Here is a 26910-nt window from a genome sequence, read left to right on the forward strand (position 1 = left end):
TGCCAATTAAATTAATTGCCTTGACTACTGACTCAAGCTGTTTCTATCTTGTTTTGAAGTTGGTTCCTTCCTGTTTAAGTAAATACACCCAGCTGTTGGTCTCAAGGGAGTCTTTTCTTTTTTTTAACCAATTCATTCACATGGTTCAAAACAAAGACATTCAATGAAAAGTATCCCTCCCAGTCCTGTATTTTCTATTTGCCCAGTCCTCCCTACCCCCACCCTGCTGTCTTAAACATCCTTACAGAATTGCTTCATGCAGATAGAAGCACTGTGAATATATATTCTAATTTTTGCCATTTTCACACAAAGGGTAGCATGCTTACACAGTTTTATCTCACCTCTTTCTCCTCACATTATCTTGGAAGTCTTTCCTGTCTAGGTAGATAGGTAATATAGGTATTAATATAGGCATATATCATTTTTATGTGTTTCCCAGATGGCTCTGTGGTAAGGAATCCACCTGCTGATGCAGGAGATGTGGGTTTGATCCCTGGGTAGGAAAGATCCCCTGGAGGAGGAAATGGCAACCCACTCCAGTATTCTTGCCTGGGAAACCCCATGGACAGAGGAGCCTGGCGGACTACAATCCATAAGAGTTGCAAAGAGTTGGCCACAAGTGAGTGAGCATGCACGAGCATGCATTTTTACAGCTGGTTAATGTTCCATCGCAAGAATTTACCAAGGTTTAGTTAACCAGAATTTGTGTGTTAGTTGCTCAGTTATGTCTGTATTTCCTCTTCTGTGATCTCGGTTCATATTCTTGGCCTATTTTTCTGTCAGATTGTTGATCTTTCACATATCAGCTCCTAGACACTCTTTATATATTGGTGAAAGTAACTTTTTGTCTCTGACATAAGTAGCAAATAACTTTTCATTTGTCTTCATTTTTTGGTTGCATTATGACATTTTTTTGCCCTGTAGAAGTTTTCTTCATAGAGTCAGATTTCTCATTTTTTTTCCTTTACAACTTATGGACTGCAACTCATAGTGATGTCTTTGTTACTTTGCAATTACAGAGGAATTCTCCCAAGTTTTCTTCTAGAACTTTTATGGTTACACTTTTGACACTTAACTTGTGAATCCATTTGCAAGCTTTCCTCTATTCTTTTGCAGATGGCTGTCCCGTTGTCCCAATATATCTTACTGATGGCACCATCTTTTCCCGTTGGTTTGAGATGCCCTAACGGTTTATCACATGCTAAATGCGAGAGAAAAAGGGTCGCTTCTCAGAAACTCCTTCCTAAGGTTCTCTACTACTCTGCTTTCCTGTGTCCATCCCACATGCCCACCCAAGACTTGTCTAACCCTAACCCAAGACTTGTATTTCTTCCTGCTCAAGATGCCCGGCAGCTCCTCCTCAGAACTTCCGGTGGGAAGAAAGTTGATGGGCTGTGCTCCCTGCAAGCAGATGCAGCTGGCCAAGTGCTTTGATCGGCTCCCAAGCACCAGGCCTGATAAGGGGTCAGCAGTGAAGGAATTCACATAGCAAGAAAAAGTCAGCATCGTTGTTTAAATATGAATCATTTGGCCCATCTGCAGTCTTGGCCAGAATTCACTGTGAGATGAGTAACTGAAAATGTAGTTTCTCCAGGACTTGAGAGAGCCAGCGACTAGGTGCAGGGGTTAGGCCCTCAAGAGGAAACTTACGTGTTTAAACCCTTCTCTGCTTGACACACTAATCGTAAGAGTCCAGAGAATGACTTTACTCAGTTTTCCTTCTCCTATTTTGCAAGGCGTTGGATTTTCTCCCATGGCCTTCTGAATGAGGATGCAGAATCAGGAATCGCCGATGGCTCTCGCTTCCTCTGCTACAGAGGAACTTCAGCTCCAGTGGTGCTTGTCTCACATTAGGGAGTTGCTTGGCCCCCAGTCTTACTCTGGCTTGGAGATCTGACCTTCCCCTAGTTTAGCAGGAGGCGGCCTGGAAGGATGGGTGTGTGGTGGCTGTGATTAGTGATGGGCCACCAGTTGATGGTGGCTGTGATTAACTTCTGGTTGGGCATTTTGCTGGAAGCCTGTGCTGGCTGCTGAGGAGACAGTCTATATATAGGCTTGATGAAGATCACAGGCACCAAGTCCAATGGCCATGTTCTTTTCTTTCTAGCCCTGGGCCAGGTCTGTATCCTCTAGTTTCTCCGGCAGTAATTATGGGTATGAATAGCGCCTCTGTGGAGTAAATGAAATGTGTTGAGAAGGCTTAAGAGAGTGCCTACACCTGGACTTAGTGTGAGCAGAGACCGTGAAGTGCTCACAACTCCACCCAGAGAGCTGTCAAAATGACGGTCGAATTCGTGGTGGTCAGTGCAGAGCACAGGCTCGTTTGACTGTTTCCTTCCAAATTCTCCTCCCCGTCTTTGGAACTTCCTTTCGGGGAGATCACAGAAATACCAGCACTGGTATTTGCAAGTGGGCAGGAGGCAGGGTCGTTAACCTTTCTCGTCCCTTCTCTCAGGGATGTTTGTGACTTGACCCCGCTCTCAGCCCCTGGGCCCTCTGTCTCCCACTGCAGGTCAGGGTGGGAGCCGTCCAGTTCAGTTCCGTCCCTCGTCTGGAATTCCCCTTGGATGCGTTTTCAACCCAACAGGGAGTGAAGGGAAAAATCAAGAGGATGGTTTTCAAGTAAGTACAATCAGATACTGCTGCAATTAGAGCAATGCTAGCTGCTCTCAGAATTGCCTTTGAAGAGTTGCATCTGCTCTTGACCCCACAGAGGGAGAGAGGGCTGTGGTCCGGCTTCCAGAAGCCCAGGGGTGCACGACGGGTAATAAGAATTCCCTGCTCAAAGCTGCCCCTTATTACATACTGTCTAAGGTGGGAACTTAAATGCAAGTTAAGAAAAAAAAAAGGGAAGTATTTGCTTCTGTTGTGTGTGGTTGTCAGCTGGGGAAAGGTCTAGTGAGGGTGGGGACAGATTAAGAGCTGGTGGTGGGAAGAATCCTGGGTCCTTCTCCTGGTTCTCTCCCTGGTGAGACAGGATGACTCACCACACTTCTAGGAGCCTCATTTTTGTGACCTAAAAAGAGCTAGCACTCCTCTGTTACTGAAAGCACTTTAAGAATGATGACCCGCTCTTTATGTGCTCATACATATTCTATGAATATATATATGTGGTGGGTCACAGGCTTCCCAGATGGTGCCAGTGGTAAAGAACCTGCCTATCAATGCAGGAGACATAAGAGATGAAAGTTCGATCCCTGGGTTGGGAAGATACCCTAGAGGAAAGCATGGAAACCCACTCCAGTATTCTTGCCTGGACAATGCCCTGGACAGAGGAGCCTGGTGGACTGCAGTCCATAGGGTTGCAAAGAGTTGGACATGACTGAAGTGACTTAGCACACACGCACATGAGGTGGGTCATGATTTTAGCCACATTACAAGTCAGCTGATGTGTGTATATATACATACATATATGTATATATTTTATGTATATTTTTATGTATACATAAATATGTATATTTTATGTATGTGTATTATACATATATGGCTATATGGATATAAACATGTGTTATACACACCCACATACATATGCATACACATATTCAATGTTCTTCATAAGCCCTCACAGAAGAATGCCTTTATTGGCCACTTGCTACTTTGATCTCTGAATCTTCTTTGGTGTCTGCTGCCCTCGCCCTAGTGTCTACTGAAATCTTGTTCAAGTCCATAGTCCCAGCCAGGTACACCTGTCACCTCCACTTGCAAAGGCCCTGAGCTCTGAGGTCTGTTCATCAGTCTCAGGCCTGTAAGTCCCCAGTGCTCTCAATAAGCCAGGATCCCCACACTGGGAACAGAAAGACCTCTGGGTATCCTACAGGTCCCAGAGACCTCCAGTGACTCTTATTTTAAAAATTTATTTTATATTGGACTATAGTTGATTTGCAATGTCATGTTAGTTTCAGGTATACAGCAAAGTGATTCAATTATACATATATCTATTCTTTTTCAGATTCTGTTCTCATTTAGGTTATTATAGAATATTGAGCAGAGTTCCCTGTGCTATACAGTAGGTCTTTGTTGATTATATATTTTAAATACTTTGTTATTATATACTTTAAATTTCTTCAGAGAAATGCCCCTTTAGGTCTTCTGCCCATTTTTTATATTGGATTTTTTTTTCTTTGCGCTGCATGAGCTTTTTATAAATTTTGGTAATTAACGCCTTGTTTGTTGCATTGTTTGCAAATATTTGCTCCCATTCTATGAGTTGTCTTTTCGTTTTCTTTGTGGTTTCCTTTGCTATGGAAAAGCTTTAGAGTTTAATTAGGTCCCATTTGTTTATATTTGTTTTATGTGGGTCAAAAAAGATATTGCTGCTATTTATACCAAAGAGTGTTCTGCCTATGTTTTCCTCTTAAGAGTTTTATAGTATTCAGTGTTACATTTAGGTCTTTTTGACCATTTTGAGTTTATTTTTGTGTACAGTGTTAGAGAATGTTCTAATTTCATGTAGCTTTCATGAAATTTTCATGTAGCTTCATGTACATGTAATTTCTTTTACATGTAGCTGTCCAGTTTTCTCAGCACCATTTATTGAAAAGACTGTCTCTTCTCCATTGTATAGTCTTGCCTCCTTTGACATAGGTAAATTGACCATAGATTTATTTCTGGGCTTTCTATTCTGTTCCATTGATCTATATTTCTGTTTTTGTGCCAGCACCATACTCTTTTGATTACTGTAGCTTTGTAGTATAGTCTGAAGTCAGGGAGCCTGACTCCTCTAGTGTCATTTTTCTTCCTCAAGATTGTTTTGGCTATTTGGGGTCTTTTGTGTCTCCATTCAAATTTTTTGTTGTTCTGGTTCTGTAAAAAATGCCAAAAGTAATTTGAATTGCACTGAATTTGAATTGCATTGAATATGTAGATTGCCTTGGGTAATATAGTCATTTTGATTATATTGGTTCTCGATTAATATTGATTCTATTGATTCTTCCAATCCAAGAACATGTTATATCTTTCCATCTGTTTGTGTCCATTTTTTTTCTTTCATCAGTGTCTTATAGTTTACAGAGTCCAAGTCTTCTGCCTCCTTAGGTAGGTTTGTTCCTAAGTATTTTATTAATTTCGATGTGATGGTAAATGGGATTGTTTTTTTAATTTCTGTTTCTCATCTTTCATTTTTAGTGTATAGAAATACAACAGGTTTCTGTGTATTAATTCTGCAACTTTACAAATTCATTGATGAGATCTAGTATTTTTCTGGTAGCATCTTTAGAATTTTCTATGTATAATATCATATCATCTACAAACAGTGACAGTTTTATTCTTCTTTTCCAATTTGGATTCCTTTTATTTCTTTTTCTTCTCTGATTGCCATGGCTAGAACTTCCAAAACTGTGTTGAATAAAAGTGGTGAAAGTGGACATCCTTGTCTTGTCCCTGACCTTAGAGGAAATGCTTTCAGTTTTTTACCATTGAATATGATGTTGGCTGTAAGTTTGTCATATACAGCCTTTATTATGTTGAGGTAAGTCTCCTCTATGCCCACTTTCTAGAGAGTTTTCATCATAAATGGGTGTTACATTTTTCATCATGATGTCAAAAACTTTTTCTACATTTATTGAGATAATATGGTTTTTATTTTTCAATTTGTTAATGTGGTGCATCACACTGATTGATTTGAGAATATTGAAAATTCTTGCATCCCTGCAATAGATCCCACTTGATCATGGTATATGATCCTTTTAATGCATTGCTGGATTCAGTTTGCTGGTATTTTGTGGAGGATTTTGGTGCCTATGTTCATCAGTGATATTGGCCTGTAATTTTCTTTTTTTGTGGTATCTTTGTCTGGTTTTGGTATCAGCAGGATAGTGGCCTCATAGAATGAGTTTGGGAGTGTTCCTTCCTCTGGAATTTTTTTTGGCCGAGTTTCAGAAAGGTAGGTGTCAACTCTTCTCTAAATGTTTGATAGCGTTCACCTGTGAAGTCGTCTGGTCCTGGACTTTTGTTTGTTGGGAGTTTTTAAACCATAGTTTCAATTTCATTACTTGTTATTTGTCTGTTCATATTTTCTGTTTCTTTATGACTCAGTCTTGGGAGACTGATCTTTCTAAGAATGTGTCCATTTCTTCTGGAGTGTCCATTTTATTGGCATGTAGCTGCTTGTATATGTCTCTTACAAGCCTTGGTGTTTCTGTGGCGTCAGTTGTAACTTCTCCTTTTTTCATTTCTAATTGTATTGATTTGAGCCCACTCCCCCCTTTTTTTTTTCTTGATGAGTCTGGCTAAAGGTTTATCAATTTTCTTTTCAAAGAAACAACTTTTAGTTTGATTGGTCTTTCCTATTGTTTTGTCTCAGTTTCATTTATTTTCGCTCTGATCTTTCTGCTTCTTTCCCCCTACTAACTTTGGGTTTTGTTAGTTCTTTTCTCTCTAGTTGCTTTAGGTGTAAGGTTAGGTTGTTTATTTGGGATTTTTCTTGTTTCCTAAGGTAAGATTATATTGCTATAAACTTCTTTCTTAGAACTGCTTTTGCTGTGTCCCATAGGTTTTGGATCATCATACTTCCATTTGTCTCTGGGTATTTTTTGATTTCCTCTTTTATTTCTTTAGGGATCCATTTTTTTTGTTTGATAGCATATTGTTTAGCCTCCATGTGTTTTTTTTTTTTTTTTACAGTTTTTTCCTTGTAGTTGATTTCAAATCTCGTAGCATTGTGGATGGAAAAGATGCTTGAGATGATTTAAGAAAATTTACCAAGGCTTACTTTGTGGCCCAGCATGTGATCGATACTGGGGAATATTCCACATGCAGTTAAAAATAATGTGTCTTCTGCTGCTTTTGGATATAATGCTCTATAAGTATCAATTAAGTCCATTTGGCCGAATGTGTCATTTAAGGCCTGTGTTTCCTTATTGATTTTCTGTCTGGATGATGTGGTGTCCATTGATGAAAGTGGGGTATTAAAGTCCCCCATTATTTTTGTCACTGTCAATTTCTCCTTTTATAGGTGTTAGTATTATATATTGAGGTGTTCCTATGTTGGGTGCATATATATTTTCAATACTTATATCTTCTTCTTGGGTCGATCCCTTGATTATTACGTAGTGTCCTTCTCTGTCTCTTACAGTGGTCTTTATTTTAAAGTCCATTTTGTCTGATATGAGTATTGCTACAGTAGCTTTCTTTTGATTTCCATTTGCATGAAATACTTTTTTCCATCCCTGACTTTCAGTCTGTATGTATCCCTAGATCTGAAGTGGGTCTCTTATAGACAGCATACATATAGGCCTTGGTTTTGTATCCCTTCAGCCTTTTTGTATCTAATGGTTGGAGCATTTAATCTATTTATATTTAAAGTAATTACCCCTGCCTCTGCTGGAAACCCTCCAATACCATCAGGTAGATCTGGCCCAGGCTCTTAGGAGGTCACAGATTTTGTCCCTGGGATCTGGTATGAAACCTTGTGTGCACCCTCCAAGAGTGGAGTTTCTGTTTTCCCCAGTTCTGTGGCAGTCTGCAATTAAATGCTGCTGGCCTTCAAAGCCAGATACTCTTGAGTCTCCTCCTCCTGATGCCAAACCCCCAGGCTGGGGAGTCTGGCATGCAGCTCAGAACTTTCACTCCAGTGGGAGAGCCTCTACAGTATAATTATTTTTCAATTAGTGGGTCTCTCACCCAGTGGGTATGGGATTTGATTTTATCATGATTGCACTTTTCCTACCATCTCGCTGTGGCTTCTTCTTTGTCTTTGGATGTAGAATATCTTTTTTAGTAGGTTTCAGAGTTTTTTTTGTTGTCGTTGATGGACTTGGACTCAAATGACTCAGCCCTGCTCTCATGTGAAAAATTATGCCAGTTGCAGTGACTGGTACCAAACGGCACTTTATAGAGGTCACTCTGTACCTCTCCCAGCCCCTTATTTTATGGAGGAGGATACTGAGGTTGAGAAGGAGCAGGAGACTTGGCCAGGACCACAGAATCACACTGCTCATCCAATAGACCCCATGGAACCGTCCTTTCTCACCTCTCCCTGCCCTCTCCTCAGCCTCTTCCTCCTAACACTTAATTGAGCCTCTTGTTAGCTGTGTTGAAAGTCATACCTAAGGGCTGTCATTCATGACCCATGACATGCAGAGACACATTGAGAATGTGCCAGGTGAAGACACTGGGGTGGAGAAAGATGCCTCTTTACATGTCTGAACAAGGTCAACTCTTTGGGGATGTGAACAGTTAGCACTTCTGTATCCCAGGACAACTGTAAGATGACCAACCAGGACAAGAGTCAGTAACTGGATTTTTGGCGAAGGTTGCAGGGTCACTGAGGACACTGTTGAGACACTCTTATTATTCAGAACAGAGGAATGTTGGCTGACTGGGAGTGATGACCTCCCCAAGGCACGTTACCCTTTTTCTTCAGTGGAGTTTGAAATTCTGGACTGATGAGCACAGCTATGCCCAAAACCCAGAACACTTGCCTTTCCAGACCAAGGCAGTCCCCTAAAAGTGTGTCTTGAAATGGCTAAGAAACCACTATGACAATCACCTTATTGCTATTTTGTGATAACTTTGGGAAACATTACAAGCAAACCTTCCAATGTTGTACCTCGTGATAACCTAAAATCAGAAAAAACACAGCCAGAAATTGGCCTCCAAAGGCTTAGATCTCTGGCCAGGGGGACTGTGCAAGTCTGTTCCATCATCTGATTAATTTCATAATTACACAACTCTGAGTTTTCTGTGATTGAATTTTTTTGGACCCCATCTGTAGCTTTATCAGAGTTGTAGTATGTTTAAATAGCTCTACAGAAATAGCCCTCACTACATTACTTTAGCACAAAGCCTTTTATAGCAGCTGTGGCTTATTTCAAACTACATTAACACTTAAACATAGTTTTTAGAATAGATAAAATTATAAAACTTTTAAAAATATTATTTGGTGTGTATTTTTTCATAAAACTGCATTATTTCCCACATTGAGCCCTTTTATGGTTATATAACAAACCAGTGAATTTGGCTGTTATAATGTAGTAAATTAGTCGCTATAACAGGGTCACCCCACCCCTGGTCATGGACGAGTACTCGTCCGTGGCCTGTTAGGAACTGGACCACACAGCAGGAGGTGAGTGACGGTCAAGCTTCATCTGTAGTTACAGCCACTCCCCATCACTCACATTACCCCCTGAGAGCCACTCCTGTCAGATCATCAGGTGTGAGAGATTCTCACAGGAGTGTGAGCCCTACTGTGAACTGCGCATGCGAGTTCTAGACTGCATTCTCCTTATGAGAATCATCATGAAACCATCCCCCCACCCCCCAGCCTCGGTCCATGGAAAAATTGTCTTCCACGAAACTGGTCCCTGGTGCCAAAAAAGGTTGGGAACCACTGCCCTAAAAGAACACATTTAGCTAGATTCCAGGATTTTTATCCACTGCCAAAACCACCACCAACAAAAACTCCTGTGATCAACATCCCTGTGCCTACAGCGAGCGTTCTTAGGAATTATTTTTCGAAGTCTGTTCCATGCACTACGTGTACCAGAATCACGGCGGGTGGGGGAAGGGAGGCGGGTGTAAAATGTAGATTCTCGGGCCTGGTTGCACATCCACCAGTTTGCACACTGGGAGGGTAGAATCTGAGAATCCGCATTATTAAGTCGCCTGAGGGACTTTCGTGCTTGCTAGAATTTGAGATGAACTCAAAAGATAAACCTCTTGGAATAGACTGCTAGGTGGTCATTATAATGACCATTGATGGAGTGCTTACTAGGTGCCAGGAGGCATTTAACCCTCACACAGTACTGTTACTTTCCCTACTTTAGCAAGTTTAACAGGAATCTCAGGCTGAGTAACTTTGCCGAGTTTAGCTGGTCAGTATACCACAGGTCTTAGTATCTGGATCCTTGTTCTTGATCAGTCTGTGCGTTGGTCTCATAAACAGCAGTCCATCTGTGAACCTTCACTTTCTACCTAGATTAGTCCCATTGGAGAGAAATTAGCAAAACATTAGATTCTGGACTCAGACCTCTAGTTCTGGAGCCAGCTGCTGAGCTGAGAACAGACTCAGTGAGGAACGCTCCAAGAAATAAGGAAAGTGGAGACAGCAGGGTTTGTTCTCACTTGCTGGGGGTCAGAAGCCATTGGGAATCTCCCCTGAGCTTGATTGGCTGGAGTCAGCAGGGCAGGTGCAGGAGAGGGTGACTGGTGCGGGCATTTGTGTGCTGAGCGATGTTGGAGGGTGGACACCACAGAGGCCAATGGAGTAGTGACCTGGGCCCTCCTGTCCTTGAAATTTAATTTCTCTCTGGCCACAGGCTGGTGACTCTGAAGAGGGGGCCCAGACCCACTCTGAAAATCTGGTTGAAAAGGAAGAACAAAGTTGACGCTGGAGGGGCTGAAGGCAGACCTGTATGAGAAATGAGAACGGGTTTTTGGCGAACAAGTGCTTTTTTTCTGATCCCAAAGTACTAAACCCACAGGAAAAGAAGTGATGGTTAGATGGATGACAGAAGGGCATATTTTCAGGAGAGAAAGCTCAGGCTGGCTGAGAAAGTAAGGCTGCAGGATCACAGCCAGAGGCTCGTGGGAATCACCACCAGGGGAAGCCACAGAGAGCTCCTGGCTTTCAGTGAGAAAAGTGTTTTGTGACCGTTTGGGCAGTAGTACAGAGTCAGGGTCAGCAAACCTTTTCATCAGAGAGCCATACAGTAAATATTGTAATGCTCTGCTGGCCACATGGTCTGTGTAGATAGTACATAAATGAATGGGCACCCGTTTTCTGTGCCCATTTGCCCCAAAGCTTTAATTTGCCAACCCCCTCAAAGGAATGACCGTTGGCTTTGAAATCAGCCTGCTGCTGCCAAGTCACTTCAGTCGTGTCCGACCCTGCGTGACCCCATAGACGGCAGCCCACCAGGCTCCCCCATCCCTGGGATTCTCCAGGCAAGAACACTGGAGTGGGTTGCCATTTCCTTCTCCAATGCATGAAAGTGAAAAGTGAAAGTGAAGTTGCTCAGTCGTGTCCAACTCTTAGCGACCCCACGGACTGTAGCCCACCAGGCTCCTCCATCCATACTGGAGTGGGGTTCCATTGCCTTCTCCAGAAATCAGCCTGACTGGGTTTAAACTGCAGTTCTGACCTCCACTAGCTGAGGAGAGGCAGGTTGTATAATGCGATGGTAAGAACTTGGACTCTGGAAATTCTGGGTTCAAGTCCTGCCTCCACCACCCATGAACTGTGTCACTTTAGCTAAGGCCCTTCTCTGAACTCACCTGTCTCAGAGCTATGGTGAGAATTACATGAACCAAGCACCTTTATACACACTCTTAGTGGTGCTTGGTGGACAGTAAATATTAGCAGTTAGTATTACTGGTCTCTGAGCAGGGGATTCCTCATCTATTACCATCCACTGAAAGGCTTTGCCCAAAATCTATTGCAGTAAGTCATTATTTTCTGCCTAGGTGACACCCAGAGCTGGCAGTTCACCCTCTGTGGATGTGGGCACGAGCCTCCTATGGTGAGATTTAGTCGGGATTCTGTGCTGGGATTCCAAGCTCAGCCAACAGTCTCCATAACTGCACTGTGAGGAATGGACAGTCTTAGCCTCCTGATGAGATGGGACCATAGTCATCTGCCCTGCTCTGAAAATAGTCAAACAGTTCAACTTCCCAATGCCCAACCCCGAACCTGGAAGTGAGACACAGAGGCTTGATCTTGAAAATGACCCTTGCATAAAAGGCCCACCATTCATGCTCAGAAATCCTTACCAAGCTCAGTTACCTGCTTTCCCAAGGACGTGTTGAGCTGTAACAAGAAGGGAATGGTTCAGGGATGGGGAGATAGGAGGTGGGTGGTAGACAAATGATGAGAATCGTGCCCTGGAGCCACCATGGGGAGAGAAAGCAAATGCATACATGAATAACGTTATTATATAATACAGCACATGTGCAGGCTGAGTGCTGAGTCCAGGGGAAGAATTCATTTTTCTTCATCACTGTGGTTTAGATCTTTCTCTCTCTCTCTTTTTTCCCCTTAATATATGCATTTAACACTGTGTGTGTTCTCAGTTGCTCAGTTGTGTCTGACTCTTTGTGACCCCATGGACTGTGGCCCACCTGACTCCTCTGTCTGTGGAATTCTCCAGACAAGAATACTGGAGTGGGTTGCCATTTCCTTCTCCAGGGGGATCTTCCCAACCCAAGGATCAAACCCACATTTCTTGCATCTCCTGCATTGGCAGGCGGATTCTTTACCACTGGTGCCACCTGGGAAGCTCCATCACTGTGGTTTAGATGGTGAGAGAGTGCACAGATCATGTGGGAATTATCCCTTTGAGCCTCTGCTGGGAGAAGGTGGCTGTTGTCTCAGGTTCTCATTCCAACTTCACCCCTGGATCTCTGGCTCTTTCTTCTTTTTTTTCCTTCTGGTGAGCTCAGAGGAGGGCGCACAGAGACAAGCCTTGCTCTGAAATACCTTCTGCGCAAAGGATTCCCGGGGGGCAGAAATGCCTCTGTGCCCCAGGTCCTCATCATCATCACTGACGGGAGGTCCCAAGGGCATGTGGCCCTGCCCGCCAAACAGCTCAAGCAGAGGGGCGTCACTGTATTCTCCGTGGGCATCCACTTCCCGAGGTAAGAGATTTGGTTGTGCTGGGTCAGCCCTCTGGGTCAGCCTGGAGGGCTTTACGGCCATGGGCAGAGAGGGGAGCTGGGAAAACCATCCTGGATCTTCGGGGACCTGTCTTTTCCTCACTTTGCTGTATTGTTGCTACCACACAGGGAACTCCAACTCTTTGGAAATCTGAGAGTTTGCGTTGTCTTTAGTCTGAACACTTGGTTTCAAGGGTCAGAAACTTGACTCCAACGTATCTGGGCAGAAGTGGAAATGCAGGCACTCATATAACTGCACCAGTGGGTCAGGGCTCTCTCGGGGTCAGCACGAGTTGAGGATTTCGCTGCCTTTTAGACTCTTTCTGTCCCCCATCCAATTGTCTCTGCTCTTCTCTCAGCCCGGCTTCCTCAGGAAGCTGGGACTGTGGGTGCAGGCAGCACCCCAGGTCCCATCTTCCCAGGTCCATCCTGGAGACAGAAGACTCATTTCTCCCGTTTCAAGTTGAATAATCCAAGAAAGTGTTCTGGTGAACCTGAGACCAGTCTGTGTCTGGCTACCCTCTTCTCCAGCATGTTTCTCCAGATGCTGAAATCTGCCTTCCTGGTGAGAGGGGGGTGGTATATTCTCAGCCCTAGAAATGGAGATGACCTCTATGAAGGTCTAGTTGTGGGTATCAAGTGAAATGACTCTGGTCCTGGCACTGTGCCTGCACACAGACATCTCTATTAATTTTAGTACTGTCATTCCAGAACCAACCCCCTACCCCAGGACACCACAGTCCACGGATGTTCAAGTCCTTTATTTAGCCCTCCCATATCTGTGGATCACAAACATAGCTCAGGAGCCACAGTGAGCTGAATCTGTGGGTGTGGAACCTATGGATCTGGAAGGGCTACTGTACTTTTCTTATTCTCTCAATAAACATAGGTTGTCTTCCTCATGCCAGACACTATTCTAGGTTCTCAGGATACAGAGACAATAATATTATACAAAGTCCTTGCCTTCATGGAACTCCTTCTAGGAAAGGAACTAGATAACAAACAAGTGAGTGAATAAATAAGTAATTTCAGGTGGACATAAAATGCAGAGAAGAAAAATAAAGTAGGTAAGAGGTTACAGAATGATGGGAGTAGAGAAGATAGCTATTTTGTGGGGGGGGAGGTCATGCCATGCAGCTATTGGGATTTTAGTTTCCCAACCAGGGATTGAACCAGCAGTGAGAGTGCTGAGTCCTAACACTGGACTGTAAGGGAATTCCCAAGAGGATAGCTATTTTAGATAAGGGGAGTCTGGTAAGGCTCCCTCAAGGAGTTGATTTTTGAGCAGAAACTTAAGTGAGGAACAAGCCTTCCAAGTAACAAAAGAGAGCAGGCAAGGCAGGCAGATGGCAAGTGCAAAGGCCCTGAGGCAGCAGCTAGCTGAGTGTCTTATAGAAACAGCAAGACAGCCAGAGAGCAGCTGGAGACCAACCGGCAAGGGGCGAATTACAAGAAATAAGGTGGAAGAGGTGGGCAGGAATCTGGGCTGGAGACTTTGTGGGTTATTGTGGAGACTGAAGTTTGTAATGAGTAGTGTGGGAAGTCTGTGGAGGGTTTTGAGCAGGAGAATTGCATGAACTGGCTTACATTTTTAGGAGATCACAGGGACTGCCAAGAGGAGAATAGACTGATGGGACCGAGAGAGGCGATGATAGGGGCAGTGGGGAATCTAGGAGATGGTGGAGCAGCTCACGTGCAGTTTAATGGTGGTTTGTCATAGGGCAGCAGCTGTAAGCCGCCGAGGAATGGCTGGATCTAGGCTGTGCTTGGAAGGCGGAGCAGTGGAGTGACCGGTGTGTTAGACGTGGGTGTATGAGAGAAGAATAGAAGATTTTGGCTTGAGCCCCAGCATGAATGACATGAGAAAGACTGGGAAAGGAAATTGAATGCTGTTCTAGACAGGGCAGGTCTGATTCATATTGGCCATCTCAGTAGAGAGACTGAGTAGGGAGTTGGATGGAAGAGTCTGGCACATAGGAGAAGGGACAGGCATCGAGACGGAGACTGAAGATAGTGTTTAAAGCCTAAATAAGATCACCCGAGTGTCGGGTGAGAGGACCTCCGAGGACCAGCAAGTGCAGGTCAGAAAGGAAGGTTGGAGACTGAGGTTGCAGGCACCATGGGGCTGTCCTGATTGTGCCGTGTCCTGGTGCAATGATGACAGCCACCAGCACCGTGTTGCTGTCGTTGTAAGTTGGTACTAACGCAAGCTGCCTTATGGCTGGCTCTTTCTGTGTTCCCAGATATAAGGAACATAAACCCCTTGAGAGAGGAGAAGGGTGTTGCTTTATGGCTCCCTGCCCACCCTCCTGCCCAACCGTGTCTTACGAATAATAGTTGCCCAAGGCCTGTCATTGAGGATGGAACTCCCCACAAGGTGGAAACACTGGCCCATTCTGGGGCTTTCTTCTCCAGCTGCTAGCTGGAGGAGCGCTTCTCAAACTATATGTGGTGAAGGTCCAGTTTTTTTCCCTAATGGATTATGCCCTGATGCTTAAAAAAAAATTACAATTACCAGAAAAATGAAATAAAGACAAAGACAAAATAGAAGCTCAAATTCTTATTAATTGACCCAACAGACATAAAAATGGCTCTGTCAAGTTGCCATACAGTTAGTTTATAAATGCTTGGTATCTATGCTTATGAGATTCTGAATCAGGGTGAGAAGTTTAGGGACCTGTACTGGCCCACAGACCATACTTTGAGCATTCCTGGTGTAGAGAAATTAAGAAGCCAGTTGCTCAGGAGACAGGGTATCACTCAGATTTGAGAACCCGAGTTTTGCAGACACAGGAAGCCTCCGAGGAAGCCTGCTGGGCTCGCAGGCCCACCTAACCCCTTCTCCCACTCCTAGTAGAAGGTTGGAGCACCGTTGACCAGTGGTTCTCCAGGTGTGTTCCTTGGACCAGCAGCATCAGCATCATTTAGAGCTTATTAGAAATCCACGCACTTGGGCCGCACCTCATTGAATCCAAAACTCTGGGGCAAGGAGCCTCAGTCTCTGCTTTCTCTGGTCCTCGGTGATTCTGATACTACTAAAGTCTGAGAACCACTGTAGTGAGATTAAAGACTGATGCCGCTCAAACTCTTCCCTCCCCGCCTGCCTTTAGTGTATTTTAAACCCATTCTCTGAGGATTCTCAGCTCTGGCTGAGCATCTGGATTACCCAGGGAGCTTTTAAGGTCTCTTTGGGAGCTGGGAGAGCTAAGGGTGGAGCCTAGCAGAGCTGCCCAGTCAAAGCTACTGTAAATCTAGAACTAAGAAGCCCCTCCTTCATGCCAGGCGCTGTCCTAGGTACTGGATAAAATGGCTGGTTTCTGTGGTTTCAGAGGAGAATCAGAGTTTTACATGAAGTGATTTAGAGATCCATGAATGTTTTGCTGTATTGCCAAGCCTTGGTCTATTTTGATGAACTTTTTGATGGGTAAGATTCTAAATGGGTTACTGACTGCCTATTCTTAAAGACAGAGTTTTTCCAACATCCTTTAACCCTTCTTCATGCCCTAGGGTCATCGTCCCACCCATCATTTCTATTCTGGGCACTGACAGTGCCCTCTGGTTGTTGAACTATGCCAGTTCCCATCTCTACATGGCCTTGCATTGCTGGCCTCTGAGTTCTTATGGCCATGGTTTATAATCATCAGGATTATTATTATTATTTTTTCTATTACTAGTTGTTCCTGTGTGTGCTTCTCTTGGCATCACCTAGAACCACAAACCACTTTCCTTCATTTCTTTTCTGGTTAAATTTTTCTCATCAGCTAAAGTTATAAAACCGGATGACTAGATCTGTTAGGACTGAGTCTCAAATAAGAGCTGGCAGTTCAGTGGGAGGCTCTCCTCTGAGGAAACTGGTGGGTTGCTGGAGCATGCACACATTACTACCCACAGCTCAGCATCCTGTCTTTCTGTGGTTCACGTCTAGACCTTCCCTGCATCCTAGATGGATGAGGTTGCAGCTAGGGGGCTCCTGCCTTGGTGGCTGGTGGTGCTGTCCACACAGAGCCCAGGGTCTAGGAGATGGGTGGGCAGGAGGTGGGTGAGCGTGGGGCGACGAGCCATTGTGACTTCTCTGCTGCGGCCGGGACTCAGGTGGGAGGAGCTGCACTCGCTGGCCAGCGAGCCAAGGGAACAGCACGTGCTGATGGCCGAGGAGGTGGATGACGCCACCAACGGCCTCTTCAGCACCCTCAGCGGCTCCTCGATCTGCACCACCGCCTCTCCAGGTGAGTAAGGGCCTCCCAGCTGGGAAGGAGTGGCCTTGCCCATATGGAAGTGGGATGCGAGGGTGGGGAGGGTTCCCCAAGGCCAGAAGTCAGGACACAGGAGGCTCCCTAGGGAAGTAGGGGAAGAGGGACAGGACCTAGCATCTTCAGCCCTGGGACACTCAGCTTTGTCCAGCCTCCCTGTGTCAGGCCCTGTGGGGGTTTTGGCTGGGAATCCTGAGATTGTCTTTGAGGGATCGAGAGGCTCGGGGCTTGGGACCCCGATGTGAGGGGGTGGGCCCTGAGCCTGTCTACTGCTTGGGAGGAGGAAGGAGCCAGCTCCCCACGCTGTCAGCACAGGGAGGCTTCATCTGGGGGTGAGATCCCTGTATGCATAGTCAGCTTTGTCAGGGTCTCCGGGAGCTGGAGTGACATATGTAGTATGAAAGATACACGTGTGCACAGGATGGGAGAACTGTGAGGGGCGGGGCCTGTGCAGAGGAGATGCTCAGAGACTGGCCCTCTGCTGTGTGCTCTGCTGAGAGGGAGTGAGGGCAGGGGTTAGTGGGACCACAGGGAATGAGGCTTAACTTTGTCTTCCCTGTCTTGGGCATGCATGGTGGATACAGACTGCAAGGTCCAGCCTCACCCCTGTGAGCGCAAGACTCTGGAGACGATCAGGGAACTTGCTGGCCTCGCCCCGTGCTGGAGAGGATCTCGGGGCACTGATGCTGTGCTGGCTGCCCTCTGTCCCTTCTCCAGGTTTGTCCTTAAGGTCTCAGGTCAGACCCCGAGGGTTCGGCCTGGGCAGGGTTGGCCAGGGGCTCGTGGGCTGCAGAGAGAATGGCTCTCTGGGGCCTTGGCTGTGGAGCCCGTGATGGGGATCGGAGTAGACCAGAGAGGGAGACAGGGACAGAGTTTCAGGGACACAGGCGGGGCGCAGGTACTCAGTGTCAGAGTCTTGTAGACCCACCAGCCAGGCACCCAGGGTAGGTGAGTGGGGCAGGTCACAGCCATTCTGGACGGCTGGTGGGTCAGCCAAAAACTGGTCAGATAGGGCAGTAGTTTGGACGTGGGATAGTGGTCTGGTAACTTGGTTCCTCTGAGTACCAGTTTCCACCTTTATGGGGGCTGAGCAAAGCAAGAGGCTTAAATAAGATCCTTGGATGAACTCCAGTTGTAGATGTCATGGGGGAGGCTGGATTCTTCAGGACAGGAGCTCAGGCATTCGAGAGCCCCTGCTGGCCACTGCCCTGCAGACTCCCCAGACCGTCCCTTGGCACTTTATCTGGATCACCTCCAGTATGGCCCCTGGTTAGCAATTCATGATCCGACCCATCTGTCCTTTCTAGAGAGCCAGGGTAGCGTTCGAACCAGCTGCGTCTTGCCCCTTGGCCTGGCCTCTGCGATGAGGTCAGAGCATGTACACAGCAATGAGATGGAACAGCCGAGAAGCTGCACGGGCCATGCTGGGCCAATGCCAAGTCCAAACACCACCCTGGCAGGGAAGGGCCGTGCCCCGCACGTGGATCAGAGGAAGTGGGGCATGGGGCTGTCAGAGGCCATTTCTAGGCTCTCTTCTGAACCTGAGCTTTCAAGTGAATGGAGGTAGTTCTTTGTTATCTGGTGAACTGTTTAAGTGCCCCTCTGAGCCGGACGGTGTGTGACAAGGAGGTGGACACAGTCACTGCCCCCAATGCTCTTGGTCCAGAGAGAGCCTCCCAAGTGCTGGAGAGGGGCCTGTTTGCTTCTTGCACATCATGGAGAAGGGGCTGCTTGCACAGCCTTTACATATAATTATAAAGTCTTTATATCGTTGTGTTTCTTCATGGCTGCACTGGGTCTTTGCTGCTGTGCCTGAGCTTTCTCTAGCTGTAAGTGGGGGCGCCTCTCCAGCCGCCTTGTGTGGGCCTCCACTGCGGCGGCAGCTCTCATTGCAGAGCGGGGGCTCTAGGGTGCATGAGCTTCAGTAGTTGTCGCTCGTGGGCTCAGTAGCTGTGGCGCCCGGGCTTAGTTGCCCTGCGGCACGTGGAATCTTCCCGGACCGGGGATCGAACCTGTGTCCCCTGCATTGGCAGGCAGATTCCCAACTGCTGCACCACCGGGGAAGTCAGTCAACAATCTTGAATGGTGTCAGAACCAGGTTGCAGTGGGGCTGAGGCATCCAGAGGTTGGGAGGCCCAGGAGAGGCTGGTGGGTAGAGTACACTTAATGGCTTTGTGCTCGGACTCTGGGGACACCACCATTAATGAGCTGGGACCCTCTGCTGTCTGTTCCCATGTTCAGGAAGGGAATGAGAATAGGACCTACCCCAGAGGACTTGTCTGGAGCATGTAGGAGTTATTACATCAAGGCTTCTAGAATAATGCATATAATAGGCTTTTCATCAAGCCCTTCATTCAAGAAATCTTCACAGAGGCTCTCCTGAGCTCTCAGCACTGCCCCAAGTCCTGGGGAATCTGCATGAGCATCTCAGAAACAGATCTGCCCCCATGAGCAAGAGGCAGCAGTGAACACAGTAAGTAGCTAGAGGAGCTCTTAGGTGATGCCAAGTGCCTGCTGGGGAGAGAATGTGGGGGTGGGGAGACAGAGCAGGGTGAATAGGTGGTTGGGGTGGGGAGCACTTTTAATTACAGTAGGCAGGGAAGGCAGAGAATGTGGCATCTGAGTCTAGAGCTGAGGGAGGTGGCAGGTGGTGGGGTGGGGCGGCAAGCTGAGGACAGGTCCAGGCAAAGGCCTAGACAGTGTCTGCTCAGTAGCATGGGCTCCCAGTGCTGGGCTGGGTAGGGAGGGCAGGGCCCGTGGAACTTTCTGGGCTTGGATGTGTGGTTTTATGAGGTTGTCACGGGGAGTACACACAGAAGGGAAGAAGAGTTCTCTTTATTGAGCTGGTGGCTTGGCAGAATTTTGACTTCAGCAACCCCTTGAGTTCAGAATTGACTTGGCTTTTATCCCAAGTGGATGTTTGGCCTCAGGTAAGCTCCTGCCCTAGCAATGAGCCCCATTAGCCGTCCCTCAGCTGGGCAGCACTGGGGTGGGATCCCACTGGGAGAAGCCTTCTTGGGAAAGTTTTAGAGAACTTTATTGCCAAGGCCCCGAGAGAATCTCCTTAGAGATGAGGCCATTGTGGAGCTACTGCCAGGCAAGGGGAGGGCTTCTGCCTGAGGGACAAGGACCCCTTCTTGCCTTGGCTGGTGTGTGACCCTGCAGAGTCAGGAGAACTGGGGAGTGGTGGCCCAGAGGGCAAGATGCGTGGGCTTTGGAGTCCGAGACAGAGTTCAGATCCCAACTCTGCTGTTTTGATAACCGTGTGACTTTGGGCCCCTTAATTCAGCCCTCTGAGCCCTCTTCTCCACCTGAAAGAGGCTATTGTCTCTTCAGATAGCTGAGGACTTGATGTAATGATGGGGATGGATGGAGCATGGAAGCCAGCATAGAAATGGTGGCCCTGTGTTGCCACAGAAGGTTGGCAACCAAACCGGCCTCAGGGGTCATTGAGACCAGCCAGTGGTTTGCACACCCTCCTGAACTACAGTAGAGGCTTGCATGGACGCTTGTCCTGCAGACCAGAAAAAGCACATTTGGGTTGGGGGCAGGGCTGTGGCACTGGGGGAGCCATGAACAGTCCCGTTCCCTCTCCACCAAGGCTCCAAGGAACACAGTTGAAAACTACCTACCCAACAGAGTTACTATACAGAAGAGGGGACTGAGGACCAGAGAAGGAAAGTAACTTGCCTGAGGTCACACAGCCAGAATCCAGTTGACTAATCCCAGTATTTCTTGCCCCCCACTCATTCTGCTGTCCCCAAGAAAGCTGTTCATGTAGCTCAGAGTATCGAACACAGACATCTCTTAACTTCTGGCAGGATAGCCAGCTTAAATTATTATTATTTTTTTAATTGCCTTTGAGTAGTTTGAAACATTTCCTACTCCATGTGCAGACAAAAGTTGGGGTGGAATCAGGGGGAAAAACAGGTTTATTGAGTCACTTCTGCATTGGCATCTTATGTCAGCTCTTAGTATTTTAAATAACCTTTCCTGTTAAACCTCTGATCTGTACTGTTTGATTTCTCGGGTCGTAGCTGGAAGAGAGTGTTCTTCACCCACCCCACCACCTGCTACAGGACCACCTGCCCAGGTACAGTCTGCCTCTTTGATTCTCCTGTTCTTTCTGCCCTGGGACGAGGCTGGCTCCCAAAGGGGCATTTGTACTCCTGGGGCAGTGAGTAGGGTTGGACCCAGCTCCAGGGCAGAGGCACGGGGATTTCAGGGGCAGAGCAACATGCTTGTGTGATACTCAATGTTTCCCTCATTCAGCAGTGTCTTTTCACTGAGAATGAAGTGAAGCTTTGGAATTACTTCCTTAACTGGGACTCTGCATTGACATGAGGCTGAGCAGGGCATGCACTGACCCCTGGCTTTGCAAACAGAAAACTTCATATCTAGCACCAAACCCAGGGCAAGATACCTGAGCCTTACTTTCTTTCTCTGTAAAATGAGGGCAATGTTTGCCCCTCGTCTGGACTCCCTGTCTCCCTACTCTGGATGGTAGAGGGTACCACACATGGACCCCTAGGGAAGAGTCAGTAGATGATGTCTACCCAAGTGCTTCATCAGTTACAAAGTCCCCAGCAAACAGGAGGCCTTATCAACCCCATTAGGATCATTCGGCCTGGCTCCCCAGTGGGCCCTCCCTACTCATCACTCTGGGGTCTAGAGCATCTCACGGATGCAGGAGCATGAAAGTTGGTTGTCTTGGCATCAGTGCTTGTGTGGATTTGCTGCTCCTAATGAGGCCAGGTGCCTGGCCCCTGAAGAGCCAGAGGCTTGTGTGCAGGCAGGAGGGTTCTTCCTACCTGGGGTTAGGAGATCTGCTGGGCATCTTATTTTAAAGTTCCAAGGTGGCTGGCCTCTGACAGCTGGCAGGAACTGAAAGCTTGGTTGTTTCCACTCAGAAATAAAAGGTCAGGGACTTGCGGTTTCGAAAGCAGAATAATTTGGGTTTGAGTCCCAGCTCTGCCGCTTTTCAAGTAGCTAACCTTCAGCATGTGACTTCTATTTGTTGAGTTTCAGCTTCCTGTCTGTGACATGAGGCTTCACAGTACTTGCTTCATTTGGTTGTATCAGTGAAATGAGATAATGCATGTGTAACCCTCAGCTCAGTTCAGTTCAGTTCAGTCACTTAGTCATGTCTGACTCTGCAACACCATGGACTGTGGCATGCCAGGCTCCCCTGTCCATCACCAACTCCCGGAGCCTACTCAAACTCATGTCCATTGCGTCAGTGACGCCGTCCAACATCTCATCCTCTGTTGTCCCCTTCTCCTCCCACCTTCAATCTTTCCAGCATCAGGGTCTTTTCCAAGGAGTCAGTTCTTCGCATCAGGTGGCCAAAGTCTTGGAGTTTCAGCTTCAACATCAGTCCTTCCAATGACTATTCAGGACTGATTTCCTTTAGGATGGACTGGTTGGATCTCCTTGCAGTCCTAGGGACTCTCAAGAGTCTTCTCTAACACCACAGTTCAAAAGTATCAATTCTTCAGTGCTCAGCTTTCCTTATGGTCCAACTCTCACATCCATACATGACTACTGGAAAAACCATAGCTTGGACTAGATGGACCTTTGTTAGTAATATCTCTGCTTTTTAATATGCTGTCTAGGTTGGTCATAACTTTTCTTCCAAGGAGCAAGCGTCTTTTAATTTCACAGTACCTGACCCATAATAGTCGCTCATTTAAAGGCCACTGTTGGCACTGTTAATGAACCCCCAGTCGTTTCCATGAGACTCCAGCTGATAGGACTGCAGGCCTGGGTGCCCAAGATCAGATCAGATCAGATCAGTCACTCAGTCGTGTCCTACTCTTTGCGACCCCATGAATCGCAGCATGCCAGGCCTCCCTGTCCATCACCAACAGTTACTCTCAATTCCTACCTTTCAAAAGTATACACTTTAATTATAATCATGTGACCACTAAGTAATATATTAACATTTTTAAGGTATTGGGGGTGTCGAATCCTACATATGAATATTCACTGGAAGGACTGAATGAATAAATCTTCATAGTTTTACAGTTTTAAAAATTCATAGTTTTAAAAAATCTTCAACTTCACCACCCCATCTTCACCATCCTTCACCATCTTCAGCTGGAGCTCCAATACTTTGGCCACGTGATACTAAGAGTGGACTCATTGGAAAAGACCCTGATGCTGGAAAAGATTGAAGGCAGGAGGAGAAGGAGGTGACAGAGGATGAGATGGTTGGATGGCATTACTGACTCAACAGACATGAGTTTGAACAAACTCTGGGAGATAGTGAAGGACAGGGAAACCTGGCATGCTGCAGTTCATGGGCTCACAACAGTCAGACAAGACTTAGTAACTGAACAACAACAATATATGAATGGGTGTGTGTGGGGACATAACTCAGTCTATAACATGTGCTCCCAGTATCAGAGCCAGATCGCATTGGCAGATCCGCAGTGAGCCTGTGCTTCACACAGAGCATTAACTGAGCCCACCACTGAGTATCTGTTACTTCCCACACCCTAACCCCTCATTGGCTGTCCTTCCCATCTTTGCTACAGGTGTTAAGACCAATTTCCTAGTGCATCCCAGGAAAGGAAGGGGCTGGGCCCTGGTGGGGCAGGGTGGCCAAAGCCCTTCCATCTCTGGGCAGATGTGCCAGGCTGTTAACAGGCATCTCTCTGGTAGGCCCCTGTGATTCACAGCCCTGCCAGAATGGAGGCACGTGTGTTCCAGAAGGACCGGACAGGTACCACTGCCTCTGCCCACCAGCCTTTGGAGGGGAAGCCAACTGCGGTACGTGTGCCTGGGACTTCCCAGACTTCAGTTATTGGAGGGCAGTGGAGTCCGGGCTCCTGCTCTTTGTCTGCAACCCTGTTAGCCACTAGGTAGGAACTGGCCCAGGAGTTAGTGCATTTGAAGTACACCACTGAGCTTATGTCTCAGATGATAACCCTGAGGGCTCCAGGGTATAACTTGGGTGGGGGGGTTGGGTAGGACACGGCCCCTAGCTTCTTAGCTTTAGAATGGCCACCGCTTGATCTGTGGGCATCAGGGAGCCCAGCTGTAGGCTGGAGCCAGCCCATCAGGTTCATGCTTCTGGGCAGTGTCCCATCTCCCCTCTTCCAGAAGAGGAATGAGAAGCCTTGACCTGTCTTGATTTTAAAACTGTGAAGATTATAATTGACTTTACTGCCCTGTGGTTATGGAGTTTGCAATAACATTCTGTACGTAAAGTGCTCAACACAGTGCTTGACACAGAGGATGGGACTTGTTAAATAATAACTTTTTAAAAACTGTCATGCTAGGTCAATTGGAGACTTATTTGGGAAAAAGTATGTCTTGATTCCCCTACCTCACAAGTTATACAAAAATCAATTCCAGATGGATCGTTGATTTAACTGTAGAGAGCAAAGCTGTGAAGCTTCTGGAAGAAAACATAAGGAGCCTATTGTCATGATTTGGGGGTAGACAAAGATTTCTCCAACAGGACACAGGAAGTACTAACCATAGTGGGGGAAGAGTATAGATTCTATTTTTCTCTTGAAAAAGAGGTGAGAGCAAGACCCTGGGTGGGAACCGGGGAGCCCTGTCTAATTCGGTGATGGGCTCTGGTCACTAGCCTTTGGAGCCTCAGTGTCATGACCCCATCCCTCTCCTAGGAGGTGGGTGGCTCAGCCCCACGTGGGGTTGGGCATCCCAGGTGGGACGGTGGTCTGCATGCTCCCCAGGGTGATGGCAGCTGTGTCCCGGCAGCTCTGAATCTGAGCCTGGAGTGCAGAGTGGACGTCCTGTTCCTGCTGGCCAGCTCAGCAGACGCCACCCTGGAGGGCTTCCAGCGGGCCAAGGCCTTCGTGAAGCGGTTTGTGCAGGCAGCGCTGACCCGAGACTCCCAAGCGCGCGTGGGTGTGGCCCTCTACGGCGCGAAGCTGACCGTGGCCGTGCCAGTGGGCGAGTATCAGGATGTGCCAGACCTGATTTGGAGCCTCGACGGCCTGCCCTTCGACGGTGGCGCCACTCTGACGGGCCGGGCCCTACGGCAGGTGGCAGAGCGCGGCTTCGGGAGTGCCCCCAGGACAGGCCTGGACCAGCCTCGACGGGCGGTGGTCCTGATGACCGAGGCGCGCTCCCAGGATGAGGTGGCCGGCCCGGCGGGCTTCGTGAGGGCCCGGCAGCTGCTCCTGCTGGGTGTGGGCAGCGAGGACGTGCGGGCGGAACTGGAGATGATCACTGGCGGCCCGGAGCGCGTGCTGACCTACACCAGCCCACAGGACCTATTCAACCAAATCCCAAAACTTCAGGGCCAGCTGTGCAGCCGGCCACGCCCAGGTAGGGACCATCCCCACACCCGTGCCAGCGGCGGGCCAGCCGGCCAGGGGTAGAACCTTCCACGTTTTGGTAGGGATTTAACCAGGGCCTCTGGTGCAGGCTGGAGCCACAGCCCCACTTTATTTTTTTCATAAACTAGCCTTGTGATGAGTAACTTCTCAGTTTTGTTGTTGTTTAGTCGCTAAGTCATATCTGACTCTTTGCAACCCTGTGGATCCTCTGTCCTCCACTGTCTCCCAGAGTTTGCTCAAATTCATGTCCCCTGAGTTGTGATGCTGTCTAATCTTCTCATTTTTCTGATCACCACAATCTGGCAAATAGTAGCACCTCCTGAGGGGCTTTTATGAGGATTACTTAGGGCGAGCAAGATGCACACTAGTGCAGAGTAAGCTCAGAGTGTGCACTCAGAATTGCAGGCATTGCTGTTTATTAATTGTTATAGTTAATAAGGAGCTCTGAATCTACTAAGTGTAACTCTAGAACAGCAGCTTCCCAGTTTCTTTTTGGCAAGAAAGAAATGCATTCCCAGTACACACATGTGCCTGTACAAGCATAAACGTCTAGAACAAGCCAAGCCTTTCCTGAAATGCTACTTGTCATTTCTACCTGAGATGCGTTCTGACATCATTCTGTTCTATGACCCATGTTGATTTCCATGACCTGCCACTAGAGGGTGCCCTGGAGAACAGAACCTGGGAGTAGATATCCCCATCATGGGTGGGGGCCTGGCCCATGGTCAGCGACAGGAGTAGGTGAAACACACCCTCCATAGGGCTCCGGACTTCTCTAAAGAAGCTGCGTGTGGATTTCAGCTCCTCAACCCCAGGTGTCACTCTCACCAGTGGTGAGACATTCCCTCCTGCTGGGGGAAGGACAGGGCTCTGCCTGCCCACCTCCACTGTGCCCCTCCAGTCTTATCTTCCCTTGGCAGCCAGAGGATTTTTAAAAAAATAGTTTTAGATTCACAGAAAAACTGTGACAATGGTAGAGTTCACTTGTGTTCCATCCCCAGTGTCCCTCTTGTAAGATGTTAACCAGGTACAGTTATCACAATTAATGAACCAACATTGATGTTGTTCAGTCGCTCAGTTGTGTCTGACCCTTTGCAACCTCATGGACTCTAGCACGCCAGGCTTCCCTGTCCTTCACCATCTCCTGGACTTTGCTCAGTCTCATGTCCACTGAGTCAGTGACGCCATCCAACCATCTCATCCTCTGGTGCCCCCTTCTCCTCCTGCCTTCAATCTTTCCCAGCATCCATGTCTTTTCTAATAAGTTGGCTCTTGCCATCAGGTGGCCAAAGTATTGGAACTTCAACTTCATCAGTCCTTCCAATGACTATTCAGGACTGATTTTCTTTAGGATTGATTGGTTTGATCACCTTGCTGTCCAAGGGACTCTCAAGAGTCTTCTCTAGCACTGCAATTCAAAAGCATCAAGTCTTTGGTGCTCAGCCTTCTTTATGGTCCAACTCAGACATTTGTACATGACTACTGGAAAAACTGTAGCTTTGACTATCTGGACCTTTGTCAGCAAAGTGATATCTCTGCTTTTTAATATGATGTCTGGGTGTGTCATAGCTTTCCTTCCAAGGAGCATCTTTTAATTTCATGGCTGCATTCACTTGTCTGCTGGAGCCCAAGAAAATAAAATCTGTCACTGTTTCCACTTTTCCCCTTCTATCTGCCATGAAGTGATGGGGCTGAGTGCCATGATCTTAGGTTTTTTGAGTTTTAAGGCAGCTTTTTCACTCTCCTCTTTC

General features: G+C 47.2%; 1 protein-coding gene across 3 annotated transcripts in view; it reads left to right on the forward strand.

The window, feature by feature from the left end:
* VWA2 (von Willebrand factor A domain containing 2) overlaps positions 1-26910 on the forward strand; it is a 51747-nt gene that overhangs the window by 17417 nt on the left and 7420 nt on the right. For all 3 annotated transcript variants that reach the window (XM_061403555.1, XM_061403553.1, XM_061403554.1), the window contains 7 exons: positions 2513-2622; positions 12379-12573; positions 16684-16817; positions 17426-17558; positions 20879-20934; positions 23508-23615; positions 24576-25148. In XM_061403555.1, coding sequence (XP_061259539.1) covers positions 2513-2622; positions 12379-12573; positions 16684-16817; positions 17426-17558; positions 20879-20934; positions 23508-23615; positions 24576-25148 — 1309 coding nt within the window. The remainder of the gene's footprint in view (positions 1-2512; positions 2623-12378; positions 12574-16683; positions 16818-17425; positions 17559-20878; positions 20935-23507; positions 23616-24575; positions 25149-26910) is intronic.

Source organism: Bos javanicus, chromosome 26 (assembly GCF_032452875.1).
Source record: "Bos javanicus breed banteng chromosome 26, ARS-OSU_banteng_1.0, whole genome shotgun sequence".
NCBI classification, from domain to species: domain Eukaryota; kingdom Metazoa; phylum Chordata; class Mammalia; order Artiodactyla; family Bovidae; genus Bos; species Bos javanicus.